This window comes from Pongo abelii, chromosome X (genome assembly GCF_028885655.2).
Source record: "Pongo abelii isolate AG06213 chromosome X, NHGRI_mPonAbe1-v2.0_pri, whole genome shotgun sequence".
Taxonomy (NCBI): Eukaryota; Metazoa; Chordata; class Mammalia; order Primates; family Hominidae; genus Pongo; species Pongo abelii.
Genome location: NC_072008.2, coordinates 37780069 through 37792630, shown reverse-complemented (window position 1 = coordinate 37792630; position 12562 = coordinate 37780069). Strand labels below are relative to the sequence as shown.

Genomic DNA, 12562 nt, shown 5'->3' with positions numbered 1-12562 from the left:
TCTCTTGAATTATCATGAAATAATTTAAAATTGCTGGGATGTGATTTGTTTGGGCCTTTAAAGGAATTCGAAAAACTTGCTGTATACAGTGAAAAATTACATCTATTAGGAAAAAGAAATCCATGCATTTGCTCATTCATTCAATAGATGTCAACATATCCCTTAAACCTACAAGGAGAGGCAGCAGGAAGTGATTCTTTCCTTCAGTATAACCCACAAACCAGAGAGCTGGTATTCTTGCACCTATGGAAGAAGTCATCCTCAGTACAGGAAAAAATGATGAAAATCATGAAGTTTGCAGGAGCAGTTGCATTTGTTGACAGGCAACCCCATAAAATTGGGGAAAAAAATTGTAATTCAGAGTGTTGTACTTAAGTTTGTTCCATAAACCAGCAAGAGTGGCATCACCTGAAGCTCAGTAGCGATGCAGAATCATGAGCCACACTCCACGCTCACTGAGCTAAAAGCTGATTTTTAACAAGATCGCTGGGGTTTGTATGCACATTAAAATATGAGGATCACCAATTGAAATCACAGATTTGGCAACCAGCCTGGGGAAGATGGAACCCCATCTCTGCCACTGACTAGCTGTGTGATCTGGAACAAGTTTCTCAACCTCTCTGTTCCTCAGTTTCCCTACTGGATATGATGGAGATAATAATGGTGCCCATGTTATAAAGTTGTTGGTAGTATTATGTGACATATATGTAGAACCTCAAAAAGTCAAACTCATACAAGGTGAGAGTAGAATGGTAATTGCCAGAAGCTGGAGGTGGGTGGGGGGAAATGGGGAGGGAAAGGGGAGAAGTTGGTAAAAGGGTACAAAGTTTCAGTTACACAGGAGGAATAAGTTATGATGATCTTCTGCACAGCAAGGTGACTATAGTTAATAATAATGTATTCTATACTTCAAAGTTGCTAAAAGTGGATTTTAAATGTTCTCACCACAAAGAAATGATAAGTATGCCAGGTGATGGATATGTTAATTAGCCAGATTTGCTCATTCCACAATGTACACATGTATCAAAACATTACATTGTACCCCATAAATATATATAATGATTGAGAATTAAAAATAAAAAATTTTAACAAACAAAATTACACTTAGGTACATTTTGAAAAGTGACATAATACATGAAAAAAACTTACAACAGTGTGTGGAAATAAGTGATCAGTCATCGTTAGTCCTTATTACATCACCGCATTTTATCATTCACTGGGTTCTGGGTCATGGATAACAAAGGGTCTAAGCTGTAGCCCATAGAAGTGCCTGCTTCCTGGTAAATCTGTAATCAGGCAATTAGGAATTGAATCCAGCCTACAAAAATCCAGCTTGCCCCACCCTGCTGCCATTTCAAGCCAAACTTCAGGGTTTACTTAGGCAGTATGAAACACACACCTGCCTGAAAAATGGGAACCGCTCAAATCCAAAGACTGAATGAAATCCTACACATGCATTTTGTTTGGTAAAAGTTGAAAGAAACAATAAGGGAACTCAGTTTCTACCCTGGAAACCTCCATCCTAATTTTCTACTCGTCAGTTTAGCATATATTAAAAACTCTGATGAAACTCAGTGAGAACACAGGCACTCCCAAATGCTGATGGAGAGAACAGAAATTGGTAGAACATTTTTGGAGGGCAATTTGATAATCCTCTATCAAATAAAAAATATTGGTAAACTTTGACCCAGTAATTGTGTTTAAAAAATTTACCCTACATAGATACTTGCAAAAGTAGGCAAAAATACGTATATGAAAAGATATATACATATACACACATATATATTACATGTATACATTATATATGTATATATGCATTTTACAGCAGTCCTCTTTTATCCAAGGTTTTACTTTCTGTGGTTTCAGTTACCAGCAGACATCCGGGGTCCAAAAATACTACCTGGAAAATTCCAGAAATAAACAATTCATAAGTTTTAAATTTCATGCCATTTTGAGTAGTATGATAAAGTTTGGGGACATCATTCTCCTTCCCACCTGGGACATGAATCATCCCTTTTTCCAGCATATCTACTCTGTAAACCACCTGCCCCTTGGTCACTTAGTAAGTGTCTCAGGTATCAGATCAGAAAAGCAGTATATATAGCGTTTGGTACTATCCACGGTTCCAGGCATCCACTGGCAGACTTGGAACATATCCCTGGCAGATATGGCGGGACTACTGTATATGTATATGCATGTATATTATTTATGGCACTATTTGTGATAGCAAAAAAAGGAGAAAAACTGGAATCAACCTAAATGTCCATCAATAAGGGTTACAGTATAACCATTAAATGGAACCAGTATAAAGAATGTTACATCTCTCTATACAATATGCAAAGATGTTCAATGTACATTAAGCAAGAAAGCAAGCTGTATAATATATGTATAATATGATAATTTGTATAAGTGGATAAAATACAGGTATTTTATGGAATAGACTGTTCTAAAAAAAGAAAAAACATGTTAACTTTTGAAATAAATTTTTTTTTTTTTTTGGAGATGGAGTCTCACTCTGTCGCCCAGGCTGGAGTGTAGTGGTGCAATCTCAGCTCACTGCAACCTCCGCCTCCCGGGTTCAAGCGATTCTCCTGCCTCAGCCTCCTGAGTAGCTAGGATTACAGGCACCTACCACCATGCCCAGCTAATTTTTGTATTTTTAGTAGAGACAGGGTTTCACTATGTTGTCCAGGCTGGTCTCGAACTCCTGATCTCATGTGATCTGCCCGCCTCAGCCTCCCAAAGTGCTGGGATTACAGGCTTAAGCCACTGTGCCCGGCCTAAAACAAATTTTTAATAAATAAAGACTCATTTTGTTTTATATCTTTGATGAGAGAAATAAATTTTAAGAAAAGGTAGGAAAAATGCAGTTGCTGCCATAAAATATATTCCCCAAACTTTACTAGTTTAAATCTTAATTAATAGTTAATATCTTAGCTTTTATTTAATTGGCAGCTAGCTAACAGCAAAAACAAGATACCTTACAGGTGTCATGACACATGGAGGTGACCTGGAAAAGGGAAGAGAAACACCACAGAGATGAAAAGCGAATGGATAAAGGAGGTCACAAGACAGACCTTGCCAAGGGACGCCAAATGGCAGATGCTTTGGTAACCAACCAACAACCATTTCCTTCTCCCTTTTTTCGTGTCGGTACCTGTCAATGATCAAGCTTAAAAATAAAAACACTAGCCTTCCCAGCCTCCCTGAAACTAGAACTGGCTAATGACCAAGTGCTGGGCAATGAGTCAGAGGGAAATTCTTCTAGGATAGAATGTTCTACATGACTTTAGAAAAAGATGCACGGGAAAAAAAGCCTCAGACCTTCCCTCACTACTTCAGTTAGGGGAACACGATGTTTGCAATGACAGCAGCCATCTTACAACATTGAAAGGTGAAACAGCTCAAACACTGAGAATAGCAGAGAAAATGGCTGGAAAGAGCTTGGATAGAGCTTGGATTCAGATAACTCTCCTGAGTTGCTGAAACAATCCTGGAGTGGCCTAGTTTTCCACTCCTTGCTAAGTGAGGTAATAAATGTTCTCATTATTTAGATGACTTTTTATTGGGCATTTTGTTATTTACAGCTAAAAGCATTGCCCTTTATACAGCTGCCAACCACCTACCTTAGAAATGAGCCAAAGACCCAATTAACAACTTTGCAATAATTTGTTGTTGTTGTTGTTTTCAAATCACAGCAGGAAGATAGATACGTCATATTGAGTATCATTTTCTATCTGATATTCAGAATTACCTTAGGTTTTCTGTTAGTAGTAGCAAAAAAGGCTACCATTGATTCAATTTAGCAGCTACTACGTGCTAAGCACTGTGCTAGGTACTTTATCTAGGACTGGTCATCACAGCAACTTCCAAACCAGTCTCCTTTGGCTGGGGAAATAAAATCACATCTACATGTTTCCCACCTTACTTAAACAATTTAGCATTTCGTTACAAATGTAAACCACAAACCACTAGTTGTACTTGTGACTTTGTCACCTACAGAAATCACAGATATATGCATACCACACTGGAGCTGTGGAGGGTATCTCAAAATATCATTGACTCTCATCACTGTTTCAAAAGTATCATCATTAGGCCTGCTGTAAATCTTATTTAATGCGTTAATAAAGGAGCACATACGCTACTACTCACACATTTTAAAAATGTTTTGGTAACATTGTTGCAATATAATTGACTTCCTTTGTAATTCTGTGTGTTTTATTTTATGCATTTAAAAATATTATTCTAAGACGAGGTCCTTTAGGTTTCACCAGACTGACAAGCAGTCCTTGGCACAAAAGGGGTTTAGACCCCCCATAACCAGTCCCCCTTGTTATCATTCTTAATATTGTCAATCCACTCTTAATACAGAAAACCAGGGCGATCCTTCTAAAAGGTAAGTCAGATCAACATATTTCCTCCTTTAAACACGAAACAAATGCAGACTCCTAACTTTGACTAACTTGGACCTCCAGGATCTGATTTTACCCTGCTCATGTCTCCTTACATGGTTTCAAACTCCTTTATCCCCTGCTCTCTCTCTGCTCCAGCCATGCTAGCCTCCTTCTATTTATTTGAAATGTCCAAGTCATTTCCTACTTTAGGGGCTCTTGCCCTCTGCTTGGAATGCCGGTTCTTAGAGCAGCCACTTGGTTCCCATGCTCTAGTGATAAGCCAGGACGCCGCCTCCACAGAACTTTCCTACCAACAGCAGTCCTCCCCTTTCCCACCTGTCCTCAGTTAGTTCCTGATTACATCCCTAAGAGCCCTTATCTAAAAGGACTGATGTTATTTTTTTCTTCACCAACAGACTTTTATTTTTGGTTCACTACTGAACCCAAGCATCTAGTAAGTTGCCTCACACCATGTAGAAATCTGACATTTACTGAATGAATGAATGAAAACCAGAATAAGTCAACGAAGAAGCTCTTATTAATCAATTTACAGGTGAGGAAATTAAGCCTCAACGATGTTAAAATATTTTTCCAAGATCACTCAGTGGCAGAATTATTATTTTAACTGAGATCCTAGGTCTCCCCCGAATCCCTCTGCCATTGTCCGCTACATTTCCACCAATCAGTGGAAAGCCGAATGGGCCCAATATAAGTTTTTATGGCATGATTTCTTGAGACTTCAATGCCCCATTGCTCAAGGATATCTGCCTAAGAAATCCTTGGAGCTACTCCAGGAAGGCCAAGTTAAGTGAAAATACATGCCTGGAGAGAGGGATTCTCTGTCTCTTGCCACATACACATACATCTTTTTCTTATATCTGAACCTTGTAAACATAAATACAAACAACAAAATCAAATAAAAAGAAAAGAACCTAGAAAAGGGTAAACTAAGGAAGAAACAAATTAGATAAACCCAGGGGAAACGTCTACATATAAATATAGATCTGCTAAGGTACTGTATGCTAGCTTATATGGACCACAATTCTAGCCATACACTCCCTAGTAGCCAACACAAAGTGAGAAATAGAATCAGTTACATGACATATTTTGAAGATTTTAAAAATTCAATCAATTGCCAGGAGTCACACAACTATTACTGTCTCTACAATCTGAGAGCAATTCCTCTTGTGGGTCTTTAGAGTGAAAGGTAGGATATAGTAATCAGCATTCTAAACTACAGACCTTTTAAATAAACATATCAAGCTTCATAGAATGGTGTCTTATAGTATGCCTTAATAGAGGTGGCAGGTATAATGCCAAAACCTATGCAGCACAGTATTGCCTTGCTATTCAAAGCATGCTCTATGGACCCGCAACATCAGTATCACCCAGGAACTTGCAGCGCTACAAGATCTGCAGGTGATTCCTAAGCACATTAAAGTTTAAGAAGCACTGCTTTATTGGTTGAGCTTAAGCCAAGAAAAATAATTGGAAGAAACTATAACTCATTCATTCATTCATTTAACAAATATTTACTGAAATTTTGGCAGTAGGAAAGGATTTCTTTAAACATGACACCAAAACTACCACCATAAAGGAAAATATTGATAAATGGGACACCACTAAAATTGAGTGATATTTGCAAACACACACAAAGCTGGGTATCTAAAAATGTGTCAGGCAGTCTTGGCAATGAATATCAATGAAACCAAATCCTTATGGAGCTTACATTCTAATAGGCGAAGACATAAATAAACAATTTAAGTAAAACAAATCACAAAAAGGGGATAAGTTGAGGGTGGGGTTGCAATTTTAAATAGGGTAGTCAGGAAAAGCCTCATTGAGGAAGTAAAGACCTATACAAGGCCAGGCACAATGGCTCATGACTGTCATCCCAGACTTTAGGAGACTGAGGCGGGCAGATCACTTGAGCCCAGGAGTTCCAGAACAGCATAGGCAACACAGTGAAACTCTGTCTCTACAAAAAATACAAAAAATTAGCCAGGTGTGGTGGCGCATGCCTGTGGTGTCACCTACTTGGGAGGCTGAGGTAGGAGGATCACCTGAGCCTAGGAGGTCGAGGCTACAGTGAGCCATGGTTGCACCACTGCACTCCAGCCTGGGTGACAGAGTGAGACTCTGTCTCAAAAAAATATTTTATATATATATATATATATATATATATATATATATACACACACACACACATATATATACCTATACAAGGTCAGAGATCTAGCTATAAATATCTAGAAGGAGTGTTCCAAGTAGAAAGAACTGTAAGAACAAACAGCCTGAGGCAAGAAAGTAACTAAAACAGTAAGATGGCCAGTGTGGTTGAAGAAGAATGAGCAAGGAGTAGAGTAGGTGTGTAGGAGGCTAGATCATGTGGGGCCTTCTCGGCTATTTTTAAGAATCACAACTTTGTGAGATGACAAGCCACTGGAGAAAAAGTAATAGAGAGCCACTGCAGTATGTTGAGCAGGGAAATAACATGATGAAAAGTGTCTTTTGAAATATTTGTTTCTTAGAGGTGGATGGAACGGCTTGAGTGGGAGATTCTAGCTCAAAGTATATTGCACCAATCCCAATATATGGTGATTCATTCATTCATTCATTCATTCATTCATTCATTCATCTACTGGCAAAGATGTCCCCAGTAATGTGGGGAGGATCTAAATTAGAGCGATAACTGAGGGAATTGCCAGAGGAATGTGAATATAAATGACATCGGAGGGGAAGAAACCCAGGACATACTGAGAGATTATTTATAGAGAAATGACACAAATATGCAATTCAATCTAATCAAGGTTTATGGATCACCTACTGAGGGCAAAGTCCTGTGCTGGCTAGGATTTGCGGGGTGGGGATGGTGTATAAAACTTGTACTTTCCCCTCAAAGGGCTTCCAGCCTGGCATGCTTAGCCCCTGCCCTACACCTTTCAAGCCAGAAAATCTTGAATTGCCACAGCTGCAGCTGGCACTGGAACTAACTGGTTTGCTCAGGCTCAGGTTAAGACCTGTTTTTGTTGTTGGTGGTGGTGGTTTTTTTTTTTTTCTTTTGCTATCCTTGAAGCTTGTTCCATCTCCTGGGAGCAGGGGCCAAAGCACCTCAACTCGATTAGTAAAAAAACAAAACAAAACAAAACAAAAACCCTGGTTTCGCAGGAGGGCAGAAGAGAGGTCTTAATAGATGTCTTTTGTGGATCAATGTTGCAGATTGGCCCGAACCACCAGTTTTTGGGCAGAGTCCTCCTGGTCTGCTTCCAGCTGTGTGACCTAGTGGTCACACACTCTTCCCATTCCATTCTGGAAAAAAGGCCTCAAGGCATGGAAAGGGGAAGAGACAAGATTAAGGAAAACAATTGGAAAAAAAATTTTTGAAAATCGCCTGCTGCCAGACTACAAGGTGAGGGGAGCAGATGCAAATGTAATGCAAATGATATGTAAATATCTCTGTGGCCTTCTAAAAGGTTTTCTACAACTGGAAGGGCATTTGAAAAACTGCTGGCAGTTAACAGTGACTCAGAAGCAGAGCAAACTATTTCAAGACAACTTTGTGACATGGACCTTTGCTGCCCAGCTAACACAGTGCACATTCTTTAGTAATCTTTTTTCTCACTTGAATCAACCTCACCTGCTATTTAAAAAAAAACCTGTCTGCTTCTGTAGAGGTGATCTAAGTTAATTACTTTTAAAACACTCTATATACCTTTAATTTTTCTTCAAACGCCTTTCTTACCTAAATAAAGCCAAGTTAAATGTGTCACTTCCTCCCTAGAACAATACTTGGCTCCAGTGGATTATGAATGAAAGTGCGTCTCTCTCAGTTCTAGTCACTGTGATCCTTCAGAGTTTTGTTCTTTTTCCTACTCCACAGGAACTGGCATATTCTCTTCTAATAACCACATGCTGATTTCAAAGTGAGTCCAGGAAAAAATATGTATGTGAAAACCAATTCACTTTAGGAGCCACTGTAAAGTTATTCATCAAGAAAAGCTGCCCTGTCAAGAAAGCTGTGGTCTTGCCCATCCTAAGCAAATATTTTTAAGTGAAATAATGCACATTCAACCACAATGGGGTACATTTCCGGGTACGTTTCCGTCTACATTCATGTATTTTTAAAGGGGACACTCCTATCAGATATGCATTTAATAAGAGCCATGGGTTGAACTGAATAGTAAGGAAGACAGTAAACACATCAGACCCACAGCTGAGCAGTTATTCTTGGTTACAGACCCAGGGCTCCAGAAGCAACTTAACTCCACATCGGCCCCGAAAAGTTCCATTACTTTCTAGCACTCTAACATTCGAGGATGCCTCAGCTTTTGACAGCAGAGTCAAAGGAAAGGAAATCCCTTCCATTTCTGAGGTTTTCATCTTACTTGAAAGGGCCACACTGTCATCCCCCAGAAAGCTAACAGGCATCCGGGGCGATGCCACGTTCAGAGTGAAAACAGGAACAAAGCGCAGAGACGCCGAATCTCAACTAATGAGAGACTGAAAAAGGAAAGAAGACGGACGAAAGCAGGAGATAGACCTCCAGAGACTGAAGAAATGCTAGCAACACACGAAGAGTAACAAAGACACGGAGAGCAACCCGGGACAGTGCTGCCCGAGCCACGGAGTCCGGGGAAGGGAGGCCGGGCAGGCGGCGAGCGCCCTCTCGCGGCCGGGGCTACCTCTTACCTCCTGGGCGAGTTTCTGCTTGAGCACCAGCGCGGCACACAGGTAGCCCGCGCGGCCCACGAACAGCTCGTCGGAGCCGCACTCCAGGAAGGAGACCGGCGCGCAGACGGCACACAGAGCCCGGAACTTGCCCAGCGGCTGCACGTAGTCGGACCGGCCCAGGGCGTGGTATACGAGCGTGGCCACCGTGTACACGCCCGCGCCCCCAAGCAGGAAGGCAGCGCGGGTGTCGGCGTCCGGTTCGCCCCACTCCTCAGCGCGGGCGCACGCGTCGATGAGGCGCTTAGCCGAGCGCAGGTAGCGTTCCCGGGCCGTGGCGAAAAGCGGGCTCTGCGAGACGTGGTAGAGCATATACGCCACTCCGGCCACGCCGCCATAAAGCCCCCCCTGGCAGGCGCTAGCCCCGGCCGTCGCCCCTCGGGCCTCCGCGCCGCCCCCGAGTGGGGGAAGCTCCTGGAGGATGCGCTCGATGGTGGCGGTGACCAAGGGCGCCACCGCCTCCTCACACTGGCCCGCCAGCAGGCTGCCCTGGTAGTCATCGAAGCGATTGGCGAAGCAGCGCTTGGTGTCCATGCTGTTGCCCGTGACCCCTAGTGCGGAGCTGAGGACCGCTTGAAGTCTTGCCCTGCAGCCCCGCACACCACCTCCGGCTCTCTTGAGGCACTCGGATGGCGGTGTATGCGGCGGGGAAGGAGCGAGAAGGATGAGACGGGAGGTGACAAGAGGAGGCGGGCAAGGAGCGGATGGCCAAGTGGGGCGCTGGGTTGCTGCGAGGCTCCCGAGTGGCCGGGGCGATCGCGGGGGATGCGTGTCGTGCGCCCCCCCTCAGAGGCCGCGCCCTCGCTGAACCCGCCCCCTCCTGCGCCGCCGCAGCTCGGCTGCCTCTCCAAGGGGCCGAGGTGATCTTTGGCAGGACCCACGCGGGGCCCGCGCCACTCCTCCCGCTCCGCCCCCGGCTCCTCCCCTCCTGGCGGAAGGCCGAGGACGTGCGGGACACTGATCTGGAACGCTGGGACTCAGCATACACACACCTGGCGGTAGAGGTAACGATCTCTGGTCCCTTGTATACTCAAAGTGTGGTCCTTGGGTTAGAAGCATCAACATTACCCAGGATCATGTTAAAAACGCAGCATCTCAGGCTTCGCTCCAGACGTATTGAATCCAAATCTGAATATTCAGCAAGATTCTCAGGTGATTCGCATACACATTAAAGTTTGAGGCGCCACTGTAGGCTAGAGTAGCAAGACAAAACTGGGCGCCTTCTTTGAAGTTTGTATTTCATCTTGGTCGCTTCGGAGTTCTCATTATGAATGTTTCAATCCCAAAGGCTGGGGCATTTGAGCACATCATGTTTAATGCATTAAAACGGTGAAATATCCCATACAGGAACTTTTTTCCCAGCTTTGGTTTTTGTATTGTTTTCTTTGAGTATACAGGAGTAAAAGCTCAAAGAACCACACCAGGTTAAGGCAAGGAAGGGGCACTCCCCTCCTGCCATGCGTGCATAGTAAAAGTTCAATACATATCTTGAGGTCATTAGTTAATATTAGGATAAATGCTCTGTGAGAATTTAATTAGGCTTTTTATCTCCCCTTTCCCTCCGTTCTTTCCCATGTTTGTTCCCATGCTTTTTTCCCAAGGGCGTTATGGAAGGTCTTCTATGTGTCCTGAAACCTGGAAATAGATGGATGAATAAGATAGACATGGTCCTAGATCCCTTGTAGCTTACAATTCGGTAGAAAAAAACAGAAAATGAACAATTACACAAGCTAGTTGCCTTTCTTGTGCTCAGCTGTTTGAAATAATTCTGCCTTTCCCAAAGTGTTGACTCTTGAAGACTAAAGAGGTCACGTCTCCCAGAAGTATTTGCATTTTGATAGGGACTATGCAAGACACAAAGGAGTAAGTGGCTCATAGAACAGTTTCTGGTACTTTGTGAGGAGAGTAACTACACTTACTTGAAAGGCCAGTTTGGAGGCATTTTTTTTTTCCTCAGAAGTGTTAAATGTCACCATGATTGGGAAGCAGATATTAAATACCCTGCCCCTCCACCCTTACTTAATGTAGTCTGGGAAAGAACCTTAGTTTGCCGACATGATTGCCAGGAGGGACACATCCACATAGTTCAAGGACAGTATGGCCGTTGTCTCCCTTTGATGCTGCCAAAACAGGTTTATTTTTAATAATAATGATAAAAGTCCACTTTTAGGCAGGGAGCTTGATATGTTAAAGGAAGAAAAGGCATCAAAGAAGCAACAGAATGTTGAGTTTCTCCTTGAGACTTCCTTCCTCATCCGTCAACCGTAACAGGCATTAGAGGTGATTTTTGTCCCCTCAGACAAGGAAACATAAAATAAAGCCTTTACCAGCAGAAATGAAGACTTATTCCACTACATTCCTCCACACCTCATTCACCGTTGTCATGAATCTAGAGGCAAATCTATTAATTTTGACTCTGATTATTCTTCCAAACACTCCAGCCTAGAGGTAGCGCCAGCAACAACAACAGGGATCTGTTAACTGGCTTCAAAATAGAACTGTATGTAAACACGTCTCCAAGAAAAGGAGCTCTTCTGCTTTTTCCCAGTTGTGTCATCTGTCTATTGCCCCAAAATGCTGTATAAAAAACAATCACAAAATCTTATAGCATATGATAGTAAGTTTAATGTTTATGCATCTAGGATCTTGGCTGAGCTCATTCAGGTGTCTGGAGGTGGGTTAGGTCTTGCTTGGGGAGACTGAGGTGACTGGGCTATGGCTCATATGTCTCTTGTCTTTTAGCTGGCCAACCCCAGCATGGTTGCATGGCAATGGCAGAGGGGCTAAAGCAAAAGCAGAGACATGCAAGACGTCTGAGGGTCTAGTCTCAGGACCACACACTCTTTTCTGCCTTAGTCTATTGGCAAATCACATGAGGAAATATAAGGTGTTTTTGTTGAACTTCAAAGTTGCATGACAAAGGGTATGGATACAGGGTAGAGTGAAGTGTTAGGATTTTTTGAAACCCCATTGTCCTTTACTTAATTTGCATGCAGCATTATTTATTTTAATATGATTACTCCACTAGAATATACTCTCCATGAGGGTAGGGCTTTTTCTTGCATTTATTTACTGATATGCAAGATCCTAGAATAGTCTCTATTCTACCACTACTACTGCTACTACTACTACTACTATCATTACTCCTTGTAGTAGATATTTACTGAAAGCTTATGAAATAATGAATGAATTACCATGAGAGTGCCATGAGGGACTTAAGGTACCCTAAAGTGCAGAATACAGAGTGAGGCCTTTTTTCAAACCTTAACCTGACATGTCTAAACTCCTCCTATATTCTTAGACCCTTTTCCTCTTGTGAGCACAAGAATGTAAACATTCTGCAGTTTTGCTCTTGTCTGTTTCTCTGCGGGATATGGTGACCTCTATACTTTACCTTGAATTCAGGGCCTTCACACATTCTGCTTTTGCTAATTAACCCT

At 42.4% G+C, this 12562-nt stretch overlaps 1 protein-coding gene across 1 annotated transcript in view; it reads right to left on the bottom strand.

Annotated features, from left to right (window-relative positions):
- The window catches only part of LANCL3 (LanC like family member 3), a 110744-nt gene extending 100640 nt beyond the window's left edge, over positions 1–10104 (bottom strand). The window contains exon 1 of the mRNA XM_002831514.5: positions 9084–10104. Within this exon, the coding sequence (XP_002831560.2) occupies positions 9084–9656 (573 nt within the window). The 5' untranslated portion in view covers positions 9657–10104. The remainder of the gene's footprint in view (positions 1–9083) is intronic.
- Between the last annotated feature and the right edge of the window lie 2458 nt (positions 10105–12562).